This window comes from Vulpes vulpes, chromosome 16, assembly GCF_048418805.1.
Source record: "Vulpes vulpes isolate BD-2025 chromosome 16, VulVul3, whole genome shotgun sequence".
Lineage (NCBI taxonomy): Eukaryota > Metazoa > Chordata > Mammalia > Carnivora > Canidae > Vulpes > Vulpes vulpes.
Genome location: NC_132795.1, coordinates 54,427,056 through 54,450,984, shown reverse-complemented (window position 1 = coordinate 54,450,984; position 23,929 = coordinate 54,427,056). Strand labels below are relative to the sequence as shown.

Here is a 23,929-nt window from a genome sequence, read left to right as displayed (position 1 = left end):
GCGCCAACCGCGTTGGGGCCTTGGGCGGATCCCGTGATTGGAACCGGCCCCGCCCCCGGGTCCTCTTCCCCCATTGTGTGAGCGGCTCGGGCCCAGGCCCCGCCCCCTCGCCGCCTCCCTCCGGAGGCCCAGCCCCTCCCCTTTTTTTCACCCCCCCTTGGCTCATTTCCGGCCGCCGCTGCTACCGCTAGCCTGTAAGGAGGATTCGGCAGAGGGAAGAAACAACAGCCGCCATCTTGTTTGTGTGCTAGGCTGGGGGGGAGAGAGGGCGAGAGGGAGCGGGCGAGAGTGGGCAAGCGGGACGCCGGGCTGAGTGCGGACTGCTGGAGCCGGAGTGCGGAGGCGAGCCGGGCCGGAGAGAGGCGGCAGGGGCCGAGACAGTGGCAGGGGGCCCGGGGCGCACGGGCTGAGGCGACCCCAGCCCCCTCCCGTCCGCACACACCCCCACCGCGGCCCGGCAGCCGGGCCGGCGTCGACGCCTAGGGGGGACCATTACATAACCCCGCGCCCCGCGGCGCCTTCGCCCGCCGCCGAGGGCGGCCCCGAGCGGAGCCCCGGGGGGCGGGCGCTCCCGGCACCTGGCCGCCGGGGGTGGGGGCCGCAGCGGCGGCCGTAGTTATTTCCGTGCGGCGGGAGAGGAGGACGAAGGAGGCGAGCGCGGCGCGAGGAGAGGCCGCCTGCGCCGCCCGCCGGAGCGGGCCCTCCTCGGTGGGCTTGGCGTCGGCGCGGGCGGGCGGGCGGGCGGGCGGCGCTGCTCGGCCCGGCCCCCTCGGCCCTCCGGACCTGCGAGCTCCGCGCCCGGCGTCCTCGCCGCGCCTCCGCCGCCCGCCGCGCGATGTGAGGCGGCGGCGCCAGCCTGGCTCTCGGCTCGGGCGAGCTCTCTTCGGCCATTAGGGGCCGGTGCGGCGGCGGCGCGGAGCGCGGCGGCAGGAGGAGGGCTCGGAGGGTGGGGGCGCAGGTCCGGGAGGGGGCACCGGGAGGAGGTGAGTGTCTCTCGTCGCCTCCTCCTCTCCCCCCTTTTCGCCCCCGCCTCCTTGTGGCGATGAGAAGGAGGAGGACAGCGCCGAGGAGGAAGAGGCTGATGGCGGCGGCGGAGCTCCGAGAGACCTCGGCTGGGCAGGGGCCGGCCGCGGCGGGCCGGGGACTGCGCCTCTAGAGCCGCGAGTTCTCGGGAATTCGCCGCAGCGGACGCGCTCGGCGGGTTTGTGCTCCTGTGCCCTCCTCCGGGCCTGGGCGCAGGCCCGGCCCCTCGCACTTGCCCCTACCTTTTCTATCGAGTCCGCATCCCTCTTCGGCCACCGCGACCCAGCGAAAAGAAAAAGGAACTTCCCCCACCCCCCTCGGGGGCCGGCGGAGCCCCCCAAGCCCACCCCAGGCAGCGGGGCGGGGAGCCCTGGCCGGAGAAGAGATTTCCCGAGGATTCTCGTTTTCCTCGCCTGTATCTCCGAAAGAATTAAAAATGGCCGAGAATGTGGTGGAACCGGGGCCGCCTTCAGCCAAGCGGCCTAAACTCTCATCTCCGGCCCTCTCGGCGTCGGCCAGCGACGGCACAGGTTAGTCCCGGGAGCCCTGGCCTTCCACATCCCCCCTTGATCCTTTTTTTGCTCGGTGCACCGTTCTTCTTCCATTTTTTTCTTCCTTTTTTTTTTTTTTTTTTTTTTTTGCCCCTCTCTTGTTAGTTTTCTGCTTCTTGATTAATTTTAAAGGTGTTTGAATGAGCTGGTCGAAGACGTCCAGTAGCCCAACCATTTTCTTTTGCTTCCTAATACATTCGTTGCAACACTATGTCATATCGATGTGTTCTGGAATTAGAGCTCTTGAGTGGTGCTATGGAAATAGCCTTTATTGTTGCTCCCATGCAGTTTAATTTTTGAAATGCCAGTGCATTTGTGTGTAAGGGCTTTTTATGCAATTTTACTTTGAATTTTTTTGTTGTTGTTGTTGAGAAATGAGGAATTGCGAATCCTTTCTCCTCTATTGCACTTACTCTGTTTTCTCTACTTTCCACTCTTCCTTTTCAAGGTTCTCTCTCTCTCTCTCTCTTTTTTTTTTTTCCCCAAGATTTTCCTTTGAGCATGAAAATGTAAAAAAAAAATCATGATTTTATTTGTATGTATGTGTGGTCCACGATTTCAGGTTTGACCTTAGGTTTAACGTCAAAGCCAAAATTTGGTTCGAATTATTTTACCTACCATTCCTAGCTTCCCCCCTCCCGTTTTTTTTTTTTTTTTTTTTTTTTTATTTGCCTTAAGAATCAATATGGAGCGCAGTTCATTTTACATCTCCCATTTCTTTGGTGTGAGACCAAAATGTCTGAAACTCGGGTTTTAGGTTGAGAGAGAGCAGAGGTATTTTCTTTGCAGTTTGTAGTCACTTTCTTTTGGTGTGTGTGTGTGTGTGTGTGTGTGTGTGTAGATAACCGATGGTGTGGAGTTATGTACTTGGAAATCAAAGTTAGAAGTGGTTAGGGTCCCAGTCATGAACTGCATACATTAGCTGATCCGTATAAAAGTTTAAAATGTGCGTTAGGTTCTGTATTTGTGTGTTTTTGTCTCTTTGTGCTTTAAACATATTTGGAGGTCCATAGTTCAGCGTAAAAAAGCTCTACCATTCTTAAACTTCACTCAGTTGTGGACCAGCCCTTTTTGTCCAGGGAAATTCAGGGAGACTTTCCTCCATCATCCCCTTCTTATAATTAGTTTGGTGCTCTCCTGATGGCCCCCGACCTTCTCTTTTGCTGTCGTAGTTGTTTGAGGTGTCAGGATAATGAAGAGGAAGAATGGCTGGCCATCTGACAGTCCACAAGATATTCCCCCTCTACTACGGAGCATCTCTTTAACTCAACGTCATCTCTCCATCTGCCAGTGAGAGTGTATAATGGAGTTAAATGTACCCTCTGAGTTTGTAGAGAACTTCTAAAGCATGTTTCTAAGTAGGCTGCATTTCGGAGGGTGAAAATGTAAGGATATGGCAAATGCGTTGGATGCTTTGCTTTTTTAAGAAAAATGTGTCAAGAGTTTAAGATAACCTGCAAAGAATGAGGATTTTTGCAGTTTTGTGCCTTTCTACTTCAGAATTGTAAAATTGGCAGTGCAAGAACTTTGATCTATCCTTATTCCTTGAACTTTCTTTGGTCTTTACAGATTTTTTTTTTCTCTTACGTGCCTTTCTTCCTCAGAACTATTAATGCATATCGTGTATCATATTCTTTTGCACTTAAAGTACTCAGCGGTTTTCAGATCACCTTTAAACATATTTCTGCCTGCAGGTTTTTGTGTTGTTTCTCTAATTTTTGTGAAATGTGGTAATGGATTTTACATTTTAGTTCACCGGAGACTTGAGATGCTTTAGAGAAAACTTCTTTAATGTGTTTCATTTTGAATACTCCTGATTTGAGTAGCTTATTCTTGGAGTGTACTGCAAGGCCTAAAAGCAAGACTGGGCTCTGTTCAGACACCTCTCTTCAGGTGCTCTCCTGCCTTCTCCATATTTGATCTGTGTACTTGGCAACTTTAACTCGTTTTAGTAATGTCTCACCTGTCTAGAACACAAAAACTATTTTGCTACTTGAAATATCTTTGGATAATTATAAGAGTCCTAAATGTATCAAGTGGGTTTTTAGAGTAAAATATCCTCAATATTGAGATGAGCTCAATTTTAATACTAAGAGTTTATCTTAGTATTAGTTACCTTTCTCTAAATTTTGTGATGAGAGCTGATCTCCCTGCCCCCATTAAGTTTATACTCCAGGAATTCTTTGGTGTCCAATTTTTAAACCTACTCAGTCTGTTTTTTTTTTTTTTTTTTTTTTTTTTGCGGGGGGGAATAGAAGGAGGTAGTTGTAAAGAAAATACTGTCCCATTGTGAACTTAATTCAAGTTTGGTGATCTGACTTTCTTTTTTTCGTAGCCAGCAGTGTATAGTATAAGTTTGCAGGGAACTTTTAACAGAGACACTTCACACTTTTTAAAACTTAAAGTTTTCCAACATGTAACTTTCTACATTTTGACTTTTGAGTTATTAACCTGGGTATTTTATAAATGTGAAAGTAAGTTTTAGGTAATTGATTATGAATTTTATCTAGAACTGGGTCAAAATGATCCCAACATTTTAAATATCAAAAACTTTTTTTTTTTTTTTTAATGATTAGGGCTTGCGATTTTAGTAGTGTAAGTGTACCTACCAAGAGTATTTGCATATGCCAGTTTTATAGAAAAGGAAACTGGAAGCCAACTGGGTTGACATAGTAAAGTGTTAACAAAACTAGTGTTTAAATTCCAACTCCTGAATTTTTAAAGTTAGCCACTGATGCAGAATAAAAATGACTTCTCATTAGATAGTCAAAGATTCTTCTAAAACATTTCCAGATTGACTCAAATAACTTGAATTAAGTTCAAGTTTTATGTGTTGGAATGGGGAGGAAGAGGCTTATTTTTTAGCTTTCACATCTTTATGTTCCTGTTTGAATATTTTTACTTGTTCCATTGAAAATCTTATTTAACTTGGTATGGTTAAATCAAAATTATTTGATAAAGTCAAATGACTTTATGTTCTTCAAAAAAAGTTATAAAAGCCATTTGCAAAAATATTTTGGTAAAATTATTGATCAGGAAAGTTAGCAGGTAAGTCCTGAAAATATTTCTTGATCCTATTTCTAATAATCTGAGTGATGGACTTGATGAGGAGGATATGTTGCTTTCATTGTTCACTGGGTATGTTCTGTCACTGGTTTTTAAACACTTGATGCTGTGTGCACTGAGAACAGGCTCTGGAAAGATGGGTGACAGCATTAGGTTCTGGCATACTAAGTAAAGATCTTTCTGGTCTCGCTACCAGTTTTGTAGCCCTACTATGTACTAGTGTCAGAATTGGCTTAGATTTTATGCTTCTTTTTCATTTCAGAGGTACAGGGCAGATAGGATATAAAATATATCCTTTTGACCACTAGATTAATATACATAATTGAAAAGTGGCAAGGATTTTTTTTTTTATGTCAGTTATACTTTCTCAAAACACTATTGTGGATTAATGGTTTATTATCCTAACCAGAATGAATGTGTTTGGTGGAGGCCATTTCTTTTTCAGCTTTTTTTTTTTTTTTTAAGATTTTATTTATTTATTTATGAGAGATAGAAAGAGAGGCAGAGGCACAGGCAGAGGGAGAAGCAGGCTCCATGCAGGGAGCCCGACGTGGGACTCGATCCAGGTCTCCAGGATCACGCCCTGGGCTGAAGGCAGGCGCCAAACCGCTGAGCCACCTGGGCTGCCCTCTTTTTCAGCTCTTAAACCTGTGATACTGTGTTTTAATTTTATTTTTAAGGCATGCATCTTTACATTAGAATTCTGCTTCTGGAGTTTTTCAGTCACGGCTCCTTGGTCCAGTGAGGTATTGCTGACCTCAGTGTTATGTTGCAAAACATTTTATTAAGTGCCTTGAACACTGGCAGTTGCTTATTCTCGAGGCTTTGTGAGTTCATTTATAGGGCTTCAAGAAGGTTATCTGTGGTTGATAGTTAAAGTGGCTTTTTAAGCAACTTGTTACGTTGTAAATCTTTTTTTTTTTTTTTTTTTTTTAAGTTTTATTTATTCATGAGAGACCCAGAGAGGCAGAGACACAGGCAGAGGGAGAAGCAAGCTCCATGCAGGGAGCCCAATGTGGGACTCGATCCCGGGTCTCCAGGATCGCGCCCTGGGCGGAAGGCGGCACTAAACCACTGAGCCACCCAGGCTGCCCATGTTGTAAATCTTGTACATATTACATCCAATATGGGTGCCTTTTCCAGCAGAAATTCGTCTGTCACAGACGTAAGAAATGCATTGGCATGTCCAGTGAATGTATAATGGAGAGAGAGGAAACGGTTTCTGCTTTTGGTTGCCTTTTGGCATTATTTTCTGTTTTACTTTGCTTTTCCACCTTCTCCTTAGTCTATTCTATAAAAAGCGAGATAAATTGAAACAAGAAGTTGAAAATAAGTGCCTAGTGGAGTTTGTAGGGACATTAAGTGGTAAATAGGAAAGGGGAAAAAAAAAAAGGAGTAGGAAGAATGTTGCAGATACAAGTGGGAGTGTAAAATACCTCTTCCTGGTGTATTTACAGAAACAGTTTCAGGAGCCGTTCTGCCAATTCATGACACCCAACAATTAATAGAAAAATAAGACATGCCTGTTTTGTATTTTATGGTCTTAGGGTTTCTTCTTTGAGAATTTCTGAAGTTGAATTTTTTAGTTTGGCAAACAGAAGAGAGATTAATAGGCAAGTTGAAACTTAAATTATACCAGGTATAAAATTGTTTAACATTGAATTTTGCAGATAAGTTTTTTCATGTGAGGGGTGTTAGTTTTCTGAAATTTTTTATTGCTCAGTTCTCACAGGTTTAAGAGAATAAATATTAAGGTATTAAGCTTCTTCTGAACAGTTTAGATATCCTTTGTTTTTAGATACAGATGTTATTTTCTAAATGTGTCAAAAGGCAATTAGGAGTAATATAGTTGAGAGAGAGAAAGGAAAACTAAAACTCCGGAAAAAAAGTGAGCGGTTAAGAAAAAGGGTTTTTGGAGAGACTACTTTATAGAGTTCAATCCCAGTTGTGCCTTGATTAACTATGTATCTTGGACCAATTAACCTCTTTTTCTCAGCTTCCTTACCTGTAGTACCCACCTTCCAGGACTGTGGTGAGGAATAAATGAAAAGTCTCTTTATCAAATGCTTAGGAGAGTGCGTGCTGCAGTGTAGCATGCACTCATTGTGTTGACGGTTTTTAACCTTACTGAGTAAATATATAGCAACAGCAAGCCAGTGGTAGATTTTTTAATGGATTTACAGATAGACTGGATAAAGAGAAAGCCCAGTTCATGAAATTCAGAGAGTAGTTGTCTTAGAAGTAAAGCTTATGGTGCAGTTAGCCAATAAATCTACTCAAAGATTAAGTTTCTGAAGAGTGTAAGAATGTGGTAGCAGAGATTAAAATAAAAGTAGAAGTACTATATGTACTGTCATATAGGGTGTCTTGTATAAGTAAGTAATTAAAATGGAAATCAAGTATTTAAAGCATAATGAGAAATCAGCAGATTGTTCTTACTGGAAATGCTCAAGTTAAGAATGGCTTTTTACTAAAGAACTGTGTGATCATTATTTTTTTTCTATTTTCTGTTTGCTTATCTGGGTCTTAAAAGATGACTTTCTTAAAAAGGAAGAGGCAGAAGAAAAGGAGCAGTGCAGTGGTTTTCAAAATTTTTCTTTATTTTATTAAAAAAATTTTTTTATTTAAAAAATTTTTTTAACCATACCCAATGAAAACTACATTTTACGTGGAGAACTAGACACTCTGCCTCAGCCAGTGGACAAACTACTTACCCTTACTACCTGTAATATACTGATGTTTTCTTTTTTTTTTTTTTTTTTAAGATTTTATTTAATTATTAGAGAGAGAGAGAGGCAGAGACACAGGCAGAGGGAGAAGCAGGCTCCATGCAGGGAGCCCAGTGTGGGACTCGATCCCGGGTCTCCAGGATCAGGCCCTGGGCTGCAGGCGGCGCTAAACCGCTGAGTCACCTGGGCTGCCCTATACTGATGTTTTCTATTATATTTTCTTTTTTTTAAGTGCTTGTTTTGACCCACTATTGATTTCATGACCCATTATTGGCTTGTGACCCACAATTTGAAAAATACTGGCTTAGAAGAGTTGACAAGCTGGCATTCATCTGTACTGGACTAACATTTTCTGTATACTTGGCATTTATCCTCAGTGCAGGGGATACTCTGGTAGTCGAGATGGAGATGGACCCTTCCTTCCCATAGCTTATAGATACAGAGATCAGAGCGACATTTGAGACTGATGTGACCAACATTATTTTTGGGAAGTACTGTGTATATTGGGAGAAACGAGGACCTGTAACGACTGTTTCTTTCGCAGCTGTCTCTGAGGAATTGGTGTCTGATCTTGAGATCTGAAGGATAGAATATAGGGTTAGTAAGAGTGAGCCCAGGCTGAGGACAAGAGTGTAGCCTGCTAGGGAACCTGTTAATATCCATCTGGATAGGGGGATAGCAAGAGACAGGGCTATAGAAGTAAGAGCCAGTTATGCTTGGCTTATAATACTTATTGGAATTTAGACTTTGAATTTTAGCTCTTTTAAATGAATGGGGCATAAAATTGTACCTTGATGATTGCCTAAAGTGTGGAATGCTTTGGAAAGGAATAGGGAACAATATGAAATGGAGACCAGAGAGATGGCTGTTTTAGGATTCCAGCTGTGATGAGGGTGGCCTGAATTAGTAGATGGAAAGCAGTGAAAAGATGTGAGGAAAGTGGGTGATTAATTACACATAGGATATTGTGATAGAGGAACCAAGGGTAATTCCCAAGTTTCAAGTTTGGGCAGCTGGATTGGTAAAGTTGCCATTTACTAAGATAGCAAACATAGGAAATGAAGTAATTGTGTATGGATGTGGTGGGGAAGGGTTGTGAAGAGTTAAATTTTGAACATTTTGAAGTGTGATTCTCCTGAGTTGAGTAGTCACTGCTTTCAATGGGTGTATCTTTTCTCTCATTTCAGCCAGCAACCATCGACTACCGCCAAGTTTTATTAGACACTTGAACATGTAAAAATGAATCAAGGTTGTACTTTTTGCTCTCAAAGCATTTAGGATCTATCTGGTGGGGTTGGTATACAGGTCCACACGATTTCCCAGTGAGTTATACACTGAAAAATGTTTTAAAAAGTTGTGATAAAGATAGAGAATAGGGATTGTTTCTGACAGGGTGGATTTGGAGAACTAAAGGAAAAACGTCAGAGAGAAAATGTATTTGAACAGAGGTAGGAGAACTTTTAAGATAACTTAGAAGTAGAGAAAGTTGGAAGAGTATTTCTGTTTTAGGTGGAACAAATGCAGGTGGTTCTAATATGACTGGAATGCAGACTATGGTAACATGTCTGCAGACAGAAATGTAAGGAGTTTAACATTTACCATCAGGATAAAAATTTTATGAACAAGAGGATGACATGGTCAGGGAAAAGGGAAAGACAAATTTTGGTGACACGGTACAGGATCAGTATCAAAAACACCTAAATGGCAGGGAAGACTAGGGGTATGTCATTCATCTTTTGAAGTGCACTTCCATTTGCCTTGGAAGTTTTTGTTAGATTAATTATTGATGTGAATTGTTACTTTTTAAGGTCCAAGTTTTGTTTATCAGTTGTCCTAAATGTAGAAGATACAGCAGGTAACTCAGAAACATTCACACACTCCTTTTTCATTACAGATATGCAATCTTTAGGAATTTTTTGTTTTTTGTAGAGATAGTATGATAGCTCTATCATATAGGATCCCCTATAGGCATTTCATTACATCAGCACAAAACCCCAGTCAGGCAAACAAATCTTAGCCTCACCGCAAAGCTCCTAAGATGTTACCACTACTCAAAATCAAGAAATGATCAGCAATAGTTTAATTAACATGCCGTTTAGGTTTAATATGAACATGTCATTGAGTTGATTTTTGAGGTAGGATTTTAATAAATAATAGTGTCCTCACCTTTAGTTAATTTCATGCCAAGAAGTGTCACTATATTTATAAATTGATGAGCAAAGCAGATAGTATAAAACTTCTAAAAGTGGGCCCGAGGTCACACATTTGGGATCAATTAGAGCACTTTGTTTCAATTTTGAGATCTAACTTAAATGTGTTGGGGTTGAGTCAACTTGAAGTCAGTCACTTGCCAAGGTATAGGTATACCTTTTGATGTCATGGTTGCAGGACAATGTTAACAATGCATATTTTGAAATTTGCATGTACTTCTGCCCTTTGCCTCCATTGGATTTCAGAATTCAACACTTGCTGCTAACATGCATAGCTGTGTGATCCTGTATGGCCTAATATTGATAATCATCTTCAGTCCAAATTTGTATATAACTCAAAAGATTGTTTCCACTTGTTTTGAAAAGGATTAGAAATCTTACCTGTTTTTCCAGCATGGATATTTCATTTAATTTTCTTAGTCTTTCAAAAGTAGTTTGTGCACCTTTCTTTCCCTAATAGGTGGGTTGTATGAGATTAGATTAGTTCTGCTTCATCTACAGAGTATCAAAATACTATTTTTAAAAAAAGATTTGTTAGAATGAGCAAAGGGGAAGGGACAGAGGGAGAGGGAGAAGCAAGCAGACTCCTTGCTGAGCATGGATAAACACATACACAATCAGTATGTAATAATGAAAGGATGTTTTGACTCAATACTAGTTTCCCATATATTCAATCCAAATTCAATCAATGCAGGGCTTGATCCCAGGATCATGACCTGAGCCAAAGGCAGATGCTTAACTGACTGAGCCACCCAGGCACCCTCAAAATACTGTTTTTAAATAAAGCACTGAATGAAGTAACATTAGATATCTTGTTTCAACCTAATTCTTTTTTTTTCTTTTTTTCTGTGTGTGTGTGTTTCAGCCTAATTCATGAGGTTTGCAAATTTGCCTCATTTTAAAGACTACAATGTTTTAAAATGTCATGCTTTTTAAGGGCCCCAAACAGCTGAGTTAATGATGTAGGAGTGCCCTAAACCAATAAGGAGAGATCTTTGTTACATTGTCAATGTCTAGCCAAACTGTTACCAGATTTATTGAAATTATGTAGATTTGGCTTTCATTTCCATCCCTATTTTTTAAAATCTTCAATCTCTCACCTGGAATAGAGGCTCTAGCATTCTGTTCTCTGTCCACCTCTTTGCTCACTTTGCTCTCCCTACTTTGAATTCTTTTAGTGCTGAACTGGCTGAACTTTAGGTTGTTCACATCCTATATACTCTTTGCCTCTACTCCATCTGTCCTGCTCCTACTTGCCCTCTGGCCTCACCACTGGATTAAAGGAAAGAAAGGTTTTGAGATCTGGAATTTTTTTAAAGCATTTTAATGTCATAGAGAAAACTAAATGAAAGAATCAGTGGGTGAATTTTATCTTCTAAGTGGATACTCGAGAATTGAATGGTTTTGGGACAGTATGGATATTAGCATGGGTATTTTACTTATGTGCACAGTTTAAGAGCAAAACTGATCTTTTATTTAACTTCAGTTTGCCTGAAGCACAGAAAGCCTGTTTCTCCAACAAATAATGTTTGGGCTTTCTAAATGGGGGGAAAATGTAAAAGTGGGAAGAGGTGCTGTTCAGTAGAATTAGATTTTGATCCAAAATTATTTCAAGTTTCACATCCTAATTAGTAACTTGAAAAAAAAAAGCCTCTTATCTATGCTTACAGTGCAGTGTGGGATTGTATTGTTAATAATTCTAATTTTGAAGGTTATGCTTCATTTATATATTTCATGGTGGTAGTGTTTATCTAATTTCTCATATATTGTGAAATCATCTTGATCTTGATTTTTGGAAAGGCTAAGTGATGTGAATACTCATTTTGCAGAAGGTAATATGGCTGACTCCATAATAGCAATATAGAAAATACCAAGGGTGACTTACAAAATCAGTATGTAATAATGAAAGGATGTTTTGACTCAACACTTGTTTCCCATATATTCAATCCGAATTCGTTTTTGTTTAGATTGTCACATTTCTAATACCTAGTCTATCATATATTCTAAACTTTGCAAATCACATTTGAATCTGGCCTGTCACATTTGTATCACCATGTTTGGATCGAATGTACACTCAGGTGAAGAAACATTTTACTCAAAGTTACTTTGTAGTTTAGCATCATTAAAGGTATTTGGGAACTTGTCAAGGAACTATTTGGAAGATATAGTCTGCTATTATTGATTGGTCTTGATAATTTTTTGAAAGCAAGCAGAAAATGTCTTATTGGATATAGTATGTGAATTCATTCAACAGTTGTTTGTGATACTCTTTGGTAATATTTGCCATAGGATGGTGTAAAAGGTAATGAAATAAATTTCAGATTTATAAATTTCTAATCATAAAGGGTGCAATTGAGCAACTATTTAGGAGCTTACTTTAATATCTTAAAAAGTTACTTGTTGTCATTTCCTTTCTACCTCCTACTTCTCCATCCACTGCAGGGTGGTATTTGCTCTTTATAACTCCACTGAACTGCTCTTACCTAGATTAGTAAATATCTCCTAGTATCTCCATTTAGTAAATTCTCTCTAGAGCATGGGACACCACTAATATTTCCTTCTTGGAACCTGGTTTCCAAGATAGTATTTCTGGTGGATGGGCTGGGGAATGTTGGGTTTTAACATTGTTTGATGGTTAAAATTATTGTCCCTTAAATACCTGTATATATGATGGTCCCCTTAATGTCTGGTGGTGACTTAAGCTCCACATTTTTCTTACATCACAATGTTTTTCTCTGGATTGTTCATCTGTATAACAGAGCCCCTATCTACTCTTAGGCCATCCAACCCAGGAACTTAGGACTCATCTATGTCTTTTTTTCTTAACCTCCTACCTATAGTCAGTCAGAAAGAGTTCTTTTTGATTGGCATCTTTGATGCCTCTGCCCATTTAGTACTTCTGCTCCAGGATTAACTGCTAATTTTTGTTACTTCTCCAGCAGCAGCCTCCTGACCAGTCTCTGACTCCAGACTTATCTGTCCAATTCATTCTTCATCTTGTTTACTCGAGTGGGCTCTGATAAATACAAATTTGTTCATACCATATTTTTGCTTAAAATTCTTAAGTAGATCAATTATCTCTTTAGAATAAAAATTCCAAACCCTTAGGTTAAGGGACCCTCTAGGTTTCTCATGTTTGCTGAACATTCAATTTTATTCACCTGATCTGAACTAATCCCTATGAAGGGCAAGTTCACATGGGGGCCTGAGAAGATGATTTATTTGAACCTTCATTTTTCTCCCTTTCCTTGAAGAATAAGGAAGAACTTGAAGAGCTTATTAGTAACAAGCATGAAATTGAGGCTGGTCAGTACTAAAACCCACCATTCAGTAGGATTTCCTAAATTGTGATATTAAATTTTTATTTTTTATTTATTTTTATTTATTTATTTTAATTATTTAATTATTTAATTATTTATTTATTTATTTATTTATTTATTTATTTATTTAGAGAGAGGCAGAGACACAGGCAGAGGGAGAAGCAGGCTCCATGCCGGGAGCCCAATGCGGGACTCGATCCCAGGACTCCAGGATCGCGCCCTGGGCCAAAGGCAGGTGCCAAACTGCTGAGCCACCCAGGGATCCCCGTGATATTAAATTTTTAAATTCTGTTTTTCCCTGGGTGGCTCAGTGATTTTGCGCCTGCCTGCTGCCCAGGGTGTGATCCTAGAGTCCTGGGATCGAGTCCCACATCAGGCTCCCTGCATGGAGCCTGCTGCTTCTCCCTCTGCCTGTGTCTCTGCCCCCCCCCCCCCCATGTGTCTATAATAAACAAACAAATCTTTTTAAAAAATTATGTTTTTCCCTTGCATTTTCAATACATATTGCTTTTAGTTTGGGACTTGCTTTTCTACTAGTTTTAGACCATGGGTTCCTTTTGTTGTTTTGACAAAGTTATGGGCAAGGACTCACCCTGGACATTATCCTGGCCCCTCCTTCTGGATAGGAGGTTCTGACATTTCTCATCAGGTGTTCAGATTCTCAGCCAGGGACACCAGAATCCTCTTCTGTGTGAATTTCCCTTTCTCAGTAGACACTCTTCTAGCCCTAAAAAGAGAACAACAAAACTCCATGAAGTGGGTAGACAGAGTTTTACTGTCTTTTTTGGTGGAAGGGGTGACTTGAGCTCACAGTTGCTAAATGAGGTCAGCTTATAGAATTGGGTTTAAATCCAGATATTTGGACTCCTTGAGCAGTGCCAAGTTATAGATAACAATGATAGCTGATGGCATCTAGGAATCATATACGTCCAGAGCTTTGAGGTGCAAAGTAGCTTAGGAGTAATAATGACTGTTCATGATATTAGATGAAATAAGAGTGTTTGATCAAAGTATATATGACTTTTACATAGTCTCTCAAATTTAATCAGCATAGCTGTTGAAAGTGTTTTAAGTATAGGTAAGAGAACTTTTATTAAGTTATAAATACCAAATCAGATATAATTACAATATTTAATTTTAGAATTGCTGGATACATTTAATTCTGTGAGCATATCTTAGATCTTGTGAGAAATGTAAATATTTATTAAATGCAACCCTTGGGGTGCCTGGGTGGCTCAGTTGGTTAAGCATCCAACTCTTGATTTTGGCTCAGCTCATGCTCTCTGGGCTGTGCAGTAGAGCCCTATGACCAGCTTCCTTGTTAGTGGGGAGTCTGCTTGAGATTCTGTTGACTCTACCTCAACCCGTGTGTACACGTGCTCGCACATGTTCTCTCTCTCTCTCTCTCATTTATAAATAAATAAAGTAAAATAACCTTTATCCTTCAGATATTTATAATTTGGTAATGAAGTAAGATGTACACAGATGTTTAGTTATAACAAAAGATGAAGATAGGAAGTGCATAAATGAGGTTGAGAGTCATCTTAGGAAACAGTATTAGGATCAATCTTTGAGTTGAAACCTGAGTAGTAGTAACTACAATTTAGGTCTATTGGAAGTACAGGATTGGGACGCCTGGGTGGCTCAGTGGTTGAGCATCCTGCTTTTGGCTCGGGTTTTGATCCTGGGTGCTGGGATGGAGTCTCACATCAGGCTCCCCGCAGGGAGCCTGGTTCTTCCTCTGCCTATGTCTCTGCCTCTCTCTCTCGGTCTCTCATGAATAAATAAATAAAATCTTTTTAAAAGTACAGAATTGCCATTAAAAAAAGAAAAATCCTAAACTTTTATCTTCAGGGTCTACCAGTGTAAATCCTCCTGTTTGTTTTCACAGTGGAGCTTAACTTTGTAATGTGATGTGAACTGTTTTTGCATAAACCTGAAACAGCAATCAAATGCAGTAGATTTGGCTATAGTACAGGTTAAATTAAAATCCTTGAGATTCGGGGGATCCCTGGGTGGCTCAGCCGTTTAGCGCCTGCCTTTGGCCCAGGGCGCGATCCTGGAGTCCCGGGATCGAGTCCCACGTCGGGCTTCCGGCATAGAGCCTGCTTCTCCCTCCTCCTGTGTCTCTGCCTCTCTCTCTTTCTGTGTCTATCATAAATAGATAAATAAATACTAAAAAAAAATCCTTGAGATTATGTGCCCCAAGTAAGACTTCCATATTACTGGAGTAGATTTCTGCTTAGTGAATTCTGTGTCACTCTTGCCTACTTTTGATATTGTTGAGAAGGTTAGTGGGAATGATACAATTATTGAAGTGCCAAGAACAATGCCTGACACATTGAAAGTGCCTGATAAAAGTTCATTCTCATTATAAGATTGTTTTGCCTGCCAATTAGGTAATGATTCCATTGAATAATAATAGATGAAACATTTTCATGGTGTTTAATGTGTGTCAGGCAGTATTCTAAATACGTATATTAACTCATTTAATCCTTATAAATAATCTATGAAGTAGGTACTTTCCTATTATACAGAGGGAGAAACTAGCCTCTTCTGTGTGTACTTCAGAGTTCTTTTGTCTGATTCTCTGAAAAACTGTTAGGATTTTGATTGGCATTGCACTGAATGTGTAATTTTTCTTGTATTTATTGCTTTGGCTAGATGTTCCAGTACAGTGTTGAATTAGAAATGTTTGTCATGGGTATATTTATCTTGTTCTTATGCTAAAGAGACTTTTGATGTTGGTCCATTAATGCATATTTGCTGTCAGTTTTTAGATTTTGGAAGGAACCTTTTTATCAATTTAAGGAAGTTCCCATCACTTTTTTGATGGCTGTAGTTTTTTTTTTGTTGTTGTTGTTGTTGTTTTTTTTAAATGTTATTTATTTATGAGAGACACAGAGAGAGAGGGAGACACAGGCAGAGGGAAGAGAAGCAAGCTCCATGCAGGAGCCTGATGCGGGACTCGACCCCAGAACTCTGGGTTCACATTCTGAACTAAGGGCGGATGCTCAACTGCTGAGCGACCTAGGCATCCCATCACAGTTCTATCTATCTATCTATCATCTATCTATCTGATTATTTATTCCCATTACAGTACTTTTTAAAGACGCTGATGAATTTGATTTGCTAGGGATTTGTTTTTGTTTGAGGGGGTTGAGTTTTTGCTTCTTATGTTCATGATTTTCTTTTCTTGTACTGGCCGTGTGATTTTTTAGAATATTCTATTTTCTAGAAGTGTTTGTATGAGGTTGAATTGTCTTACTTTAAAGTTCGGTAGGACATCCCTGTAAAAACATTTAGATCTGGTATTTTCCTTATGGGAAGATTAGCCAGTGATTAAAATAGACTCTTTCTTTTCTTACTTTCAGAGAGAGTGCTCTTGCATGTGGGCATGTGAACCAGGAGAGGGGCAGGGGGAGAAGGAGGGAGAATCCCAAGCAGACTTCCCTGAGCAGGAGCCTGATGCAGGACTCAATCTTAATGACCCTGAGATCATGACCTGAGCCAAAACCAAGAGTCAGATTCTTAACTGATTGCACCACCCAGGCACCTCCAGACTATTTCCTTAATAGTAGTAACAGGATAATTCAAGCTTTCTATGTCTCCTTCTTTTAAACTTATTTAAATGGGAAGTTTCAATTTAATAGAATAATATAAAGGGAATTCCTGTGTGTGTTACTTCAAGTTATTTTTGTACGCACATACATGCTCCCTCCTTTCTTTTTTTGCTGGGGTGTTTTATAGCAAATCCCAGACAAGTCATTTCACCAGAAATGCCTTAATATGTATCTCATAGTTAAAAGGATTTGTTTTAACATAGTAACTATGCTGTTACCACACCCACCAAAATTGGTAATTTAATACTACCCACCACTCAGTCATGCTTTATTTTCCTAATTCTTTTTCTTTTTAAGACTTTATTATTTATTTGAGAGAGTGTCACTGCGAAGGGCAGAAGGAGAGGGAGGGACAAAGAATCTTAAGCCGACTTCCTTGCTGAGCACAGAGCCCAATGAGGAGCTCGATTGCACAACCCTGAGATCGTGACCTGAGGTGAAACCAAGAGTAGGATGCTCAACTGAGCCAGGTGCCCCTCCCTGATTCTCTTCTTTAAAATGTGTGTGTGTGTGTGTGTGTGTTTTCTTTTTTTTTTTATATAGTTGGTTTGCAGGATCCAAACAGGACATAACCTAGTTGTTGGATCTGTAATAAAAACTCCTCACATTCCCTTACATTTTTCCTTCATGTCATTGATTTGTTTCAGAAACTGGGACATTTATCCTACAGAATTTTTTTTTTTTTAAGATTTTATTTATTCATTCATAGAGACACAGAGAGAGAGAGAGAGAGGCAGAGACACAGGCAGAGGGAGAAGCAGGCTCCACGCAGGGAGCCTGATGTGGGACTCCGATCCTGGGTCTCCAGGATCATGCCCTGGGCTGCAGGCGGCGCTAAACTGCTGCGCCACCAGGGCTGCCGCAGAATTTCTTTTTGATTAAGGTTTGGTGAATATTTTTTCAGGAACATACCCATTTTTGTCTCTTCAATTTTTTGTGTAAAGTTACGAGCTGTATTGCTTTCTGTTTTTTCTTTTTTCCTTAACTTTCCCAGAAATTTATTTCTCTTCTTCAAAGAACCAGCGTTTTCTGGTTTTGTTGGTACCCTCTCAGTTGAATCTCTCCTTTTCTCTTTTGTTGGTAATTCTTTTATCTTTGGTTATCTTGCTGCTGTTCTTTTTCTGACATAGTAACTTGGCTAGGGCAGCCCCGGTGGCACAGCGGTTTAGCACCGCCTACGGCCCAGGGTGTGATCCTGGAAACCTGGGATCGAGTCCCATGTCAGGCTCCCTGCATGGAGCCTGCTTCTCCCTCTGCCTGTGTCTCTGCCTCTCTCTCCGTGTCTCCCATGAATAAATAAATAAAATCTTTAAAAAAAAAAAAAAACTTGGCTAGTTAACTCATTAATTTATGTCTCTATTCTTTAAGTTTTAAAATGTAAAAAAAAGTTTTAAAATGTAGTGTTACTTCTGTGATTTCCTCTCATCACCTATGTGCACTTTTTAAAATTTCTACATGAGGGCAGCCCCGGTGGTGCAGCGGTTTAGCGCCGCCTGCAGCCCAGGGCGTGATCCTGGAGACCCTGGATGGAGTCCCACGTCAGGCTCTCTGCATGGAGCCTGCTTCTCCCTCTGCCTGTGTCTCTGCCTCTCTGTCTCTCATGAATAAATAAATATAATCTTTAAAAAAATAAAACTTTATTTGTATTCCAAAACAACTAAGGTACATTTTATAGTGGAAGAGCACAAAATGATTTTTCAAAAGGAAATAATAAAACTATAAAAGTCTGGACTTTGAATCATGCCCTGTGATCCTGGGATGTGATTGAGAGCAGTTATAATATGACCAGATGCTTAAGTGTGTTGGACATCAGGCAGGGAGTTGGTGTATAAGTGGTGAGACTTGTCCTTCACAAAAAGCTACAGTCTGTATGCAGAGGTGGCATTAAGGGGTGGTGGAAGGAAGAGATAGCAGGAAGGAGGGGAGAGAGACAGATACACAGATAATTTCAGTGCCATTATAGAATCCTCTTAAAATAGGAAGGGCACATATGGGAAGAATTGTGCTTAGGAACCAACACTAATTGGACCAAGTAGATCATTACTAAGTGGTATCTTGTCTTCAAGGAATGGTCTGTCTTTTAATAGTATAATCAGTTGTAGAGCCACATATATCTAATTATTAAATACCCAATTAGGCTTTGTTAATGTGAAAGCTACTTGGGGAATTAAAAGGAAAAAAAACCCCTCAAAACACCTCATTCTGTATAATGAGTTAATACTGTTATTCCACAGATCAACCAGGAGAATTCTTTCCTTCCAGTGGACATTTGGTAATTTTTGGAGACATTGTCACAAATGGGGTAGGGGTACCACTGGCATTGAGAGAGACCAAGGATCTGCTGCATATCTTACAATGTATAGGCCAATCTCCTCTTCCCCACAACAAAGAATATCCAGCCCAAAATATTCAGTAATGCCAAGATTGAGAGACTCTGAATTAATCCATAATTTGCATATTCTTTTTTGTGGGGTCAGGGTGATTTGTATGTTGTTGAAGGAGCTAGAGGCATGGTTTTGTATCCTATTACAGCAAGATTTTGGTTAAGGAAAACTAATCTTGCAGGCTGAGGTCAGGTGAAAGGGAATTCACTCAGATCAAGGACTTGTTCTGTGGCAGGCACTGTAATAAGCACTTGGTAAAGAATGGCAGATAGACCCTGTCTTCATGAAGCTCTCACAGTGAATGTTTTGCAAATGGTGGATCTTTTGTATTCATTGTCTTCACTTGATTTTAGCCAAAAGATCAAGAAACCATCAGTTGTCTTTAGTATTGTATTTCAAATATTTTATTTCATTCTGAATTTAGTTTGTGTATAGATAAGTTATTTTAACCTCTTATAAGGAATTCTGGAATATTAAATTTTTTTAAATCTTTTTCATGATCATGGGTACAAACTCAGCAACTCATAATGGATGTTGTGCTAACATTTAATCCTTTTTCCTTTGGTCTTAGGTACAGTTCATAAGTGTTTAAACTTGTTGACATCAAATATTCTCTAATTTTTAAATACATATGTAACATTTTTTTTTTAAGTATAATATGAAAGACTGCAGTACAAATAGTATTCCATGGAGTGAGGTTTGAAAATATTTAATGCTGGGGATCCTGGGGTGGCTCAGTGGTTTAGCACCTGCCTTCGGCCCAGGGCATGATTTGTAGTATCAGGATCAAATCCCACATCGGGCTCCCTGCAGGGAGCCTGCTTCTCCCTCTGCCTGTGTCTCTACCTGTCTCTGTGTGTCTCTCATGAATAAATAAATAAAATCTAAAAAAAAAAAAGAAAAAGAAAAAGAAAATATTTAATGCTTATCCAGAACAAAGCATAGAGCAATTTGTAATTTTGATTCTGTCAACTTTAATCTTTATCTTTTCTCTTTCCTTTTAGATTTTGGCTCTCTATTTGATTTGGAGCATGACTTACCAGATGAATTAATCAACTCTACAGAATTGGGACTAACCAATGGTGGTGATATTAGTCAGCTTCAGACAAGTCTTGGCATAGTACAAGATGCAGCCTCTAAACATAAACAACTGTCAGAATTGCTACGGTCTGGTAGTTCCCCTAACCTCAATATGGGGGTTGGTGGCCCAGGCCAAGGCATGGCCAGCCAGCCCCAACAGAACAGTCCTGGATTAGGTTTGATAAATAGCATGGTTAAAAGCCCAATGGCGCAGGCAGGCTTGACTTCTCCCAACATGGGGATGGGCACTAGTGGACCAAATCAGGGTCCTACGCCATCTGCAGCAGGTATGATGAACAGTCCAGTAAATCAGCCTGCCATGGGAATGAACACAGGGATGAATGCTGGCATGAATCCTGGAATGTTGAATGCAGGCAATGGACAGGGGATGATGCCTAATCAAGTCATGAACGGTTCAATTGGAGCAGGCCGGGGGCGACCTAATATGCAGTACCCAAACCCAGGCATGGGAAATGCTGGCAGTTTAATGACCGAGCCACTACAGCAAGGCTCTCCTCAGATGGGAGGACAAACGGGATTGAGAGGCCCTCAGCCTCTTAAGGTAAGTGCAGTTTTGGTTTGTATGCACTATCAGTTTATTTTGATTGTTCCGATGATGGAAGGAGGGCTTGAGGTCAGTTACTCATTTATTCTTTACCATTCATGCTTGATTTTATTATATGGTGTGCTATTTCTCAAACATATGCCAAGGGTCTGTGTTGTCACAAATTTTATGAAGCTTTTATATTAATTTTGAATAAAACTGTTATTTTACAGCTCAGTGATACTGTATACTAGTTCCTATTCTCTCAGTATTAGAATGTTAAAGAATAGGTATTAGAATATTTTCACAAATACTAGAATATTTTTTGCTCTTTTCTAAGCCCATTTTTAGTTTTCATATCCTCGTAAAAATATGGTTTTGAGCTAGCTGGCTTTATACCATCTTCAGATATCACTTATTTCCATTACTTGGAATGTCCCTGGTTTTCAAGAGGTATTTATTCTAAAAGATTTATTAAATGTGGGATGCCTGGGTGGCTCAGCAGTTAAGCATCTGCCTTCGGCTCAGGGTGTGATCCTGGGGTTCTGGGATCGAGTCCCACGGTCTTCCTGCATGGAGCCTGCTTTTCCCTCTGCGTGTGTCTCTCATGAATAAATAAATGAAATCTTAAAAAAAAAAAAAGATTTATTAAATGTTATTTTTTTCTCAGTTGACGGACATAAAGGTGTATTCGTTTACTCTGGAACCTCAGTATACCAAATGTCCAGTTAACCTAATTTTGGTCATTGATTGAAAGGCTTTTCTTTTTCAAAAAGCCTACTTTTTTTGCTTTATTAAGTAAAGCTAAATATATTTTCTGAAACTTTAAAAATGTGTTCTTTATATACAGAATTAAGATGTTATGGGGATCCCTGGGTGGCTCGGCTGTTTAGTGCCTGCCTTCGGCCCAGGGCATGATCCTGGAGTCCCTGGATCACGTCCCGCATCAGGCTGCATGGAGCCTGCTTCTTCCTCTGCCTGTGTCTCTGCCTCTCTTTCTCTCTCTCTCTCTCTCTCTCTCTCTCTCATGAATGAAAAAATAAAAAATAAAATCTTAAAAAAAAAAAAAAAGATGTTATAAGCATATATTTGATGCCTATTCCTTCATATTTTTCCTACATTTTTTTTCTTGAAGTGGTATATTACAATTGCCAGCACCTGATATATAATTAGTAAATACTTGCTGAATGAAAAAGATGGCTTTTCTTGGAAGGTGATATTGGAGATGGGTAAGATTTTCACAAGGAGTTAAGAGCAAGCTCTTTCTGTAAGAGGAATAACTGAGTAGGCTTTGGGACTTTGTGTTCATGAAAATCATGATGATGAGAGAGAGTTCAGCTATGAGATTAAGATATGGGGACAAGAAGTAGCCTGGGTGGCTCAGTTGGGTAAGCATCTGACTTGATCTCACTTAGGTCTTGATCTCAGGGTTTGAGTTTAAGTCCCATGTTGGGCACTAGGATGGGCATGGAGCCTACTTAAAGAAAAGACATAGGGATGAATACAGAGTGGGGAGACTGAGGTCACATTCCATGCATGAAAGCCCTTAAATTTATGCTACACAGTAAAGAATCTCTTAACTTAGGGAAAGATTGTTTGTCATTCCTGCCTCTGTAGATTCTCCCTTTTTGGCGCTTTCATATTGCTATGTTGATGTGGTTAGGTTAGAATATTTGGAGTGGAAAACAGAAACCAGAAGCTAAAATATTTATTAGGTGCATCTTATAGATTTTAAAACATAGCTGTGAAGAGTCCCTGCCCTCCTGATGTTTGTATAAACTGGAGTATTCCAGTGGGGAGAGGTGGGCTGACAGACTAAACCTTCACTGATTGATCAAATATTTATTGATCCCTAGCTTTGGTGTTGAAGATAGAGAATGAGTGTTTCAGAGACCTTATATTCTAGTGTGCACATAAGTTGTAAGTTATGATATTCCAGGTCTGTGCTATGAAGAAAAAATTAAAAAGGAAAGGCTCAGGGGTACCTGGGTGGCTCAACTGGTAGAACATGCAACTGGGGATCTAAGTTTGAGCCCCACATTGTGTGTAGAGATTACTTAAAATCTTGAGGGGCTCAATCGGTTAAGTGGCTGCCTTCAGCTCAGGTCATGATCCTAGGGTCCTGGGATTGAGCCTGGATTCGAGCTCCATGCTTAGCGGGGAGTCTGCTCCCTTTGCTGCTCTCCTACTTGTGTGTTCTGTCAGGTAAATAAATAAGAATAAAATCTCTCTCTTTTTTTTTTAAGATTTTATTTGTTTATTCATGAGAGACACACAGAAGAGAGACACACAGAAGAGAGAGGCAGAGACACAGGCAGAGGGAGAAGCGGGCTCCATGCAGGGAGCCTGACTTGGGACTCATGGGTATCCAGGATCAGGCCCTGGGCTGAAGGCGGCGCTAAACCGCTGGGCCACCTGGGCTGCCCCTAAAATCTTTTTTTTTTTTAAAGGAAAGGCTCAGTAGGAGTGGGACACTGTTTTATTTATAATCTAAATCACAGGGATGCCTGGGTGGCTCAGCATTTAAGTGTCTGCCTTTGGCTCAGGGCATGATCCCGGAGTCCCAGAATCGAGTCCCACGTCTGGCTCCCTGCATGGAACCTGCTTCTCCATCTGCTTATGTCTCTGCCTCTCTCATAAATAAATAAATAAAATCTTAAAAAAAAAAAAAAAGTCTAAATCACAATTTTTTCTTTCTTTCTTTCTTTTTTTTTTAATTTTTGACCTGAGTTGAAGGCAGATGCTTAACCAACTGAGCAACCCAGGTACCCCTAAATCACAGATTTCTTTTATCAGCATTGTTTGAGACATATAGCAGCGTACAAAACATACAAAAATCCCTCTCTTTGTGCAGCTTTTATATTTATGGAATGGAGGAATTCAAATATAAAAATATTACTAGTAAAATATTTTGTGGTTTTAAGTGAGTCCCACGTGTATTTATATTTATGAATTGGTACTTCTAAAGTACAGCAATAACTAACACATAACATCTCTAAATTCTTATTTAGTAAATAAGTTTTGGGGAATTATGGAAGTTTGGAATGAGATACCCAATTAATAGACAAGTAAATACTTTAATAAAACGATGTTTTCTCTTTGTAGCAGGAAAAAAAAGCTTTTATTCATTACATTTCTTCCAAAATTCCTAAGAGTTCTAGTGATATTTAAGAATCAGGAATTAAGGAACTTTTCAGTGAAACTTGAAAATTTGAACCCTCTTGGCAAACGGCAGTGGCTTTTGTACACATTCTTCTTATGGATGAATCTGTGGTTCAGTGTGTGCAGGCAGGTTGTGACATTCCTACTTAAAACCTTCTTCCAAGTCCTAACAGTGGTTTTTGGGAAAAAACTTGGATCATATCCCCTTTTAATCTAGGTTTTGATTTTAGAGTTAGT

The 23,929-nt window shown here is 40.2% G+C and overlaps 1 protein-coding gene across 2 annotated transcripts in view; it reads left to right on the top strand.

Annotated features, from left to right (window-relative positions):
* Positions 1-939: 939 nt before the first annotated feature.
* The window catches only part of EP300 (E1A binding protein p300), an 82,183-nt gene continuing 59,193 nt past the window's right edge, over positions 940-23,929 (top strand). Inside the window, exons 1-2 of one of the 2 annotated variants that reach the window (XM_026017428.2) lie at positions 940-1,553; positions 19,911-20,548. In XM_026017428.2, coding sequence (XP_025873213.1) covers positions 1,460-1,553; positions 19,911-20,548 — 732 coding nt within the window. In that variant the 5' untranslated portion in view covers positions 940-1,459. The remainder of the gene's footprint in view (positions 1,554-19,910; positions 20,549-23,929) is intronic. The other variant, XM_026017429.2, reaches the window with a different exon arrangement.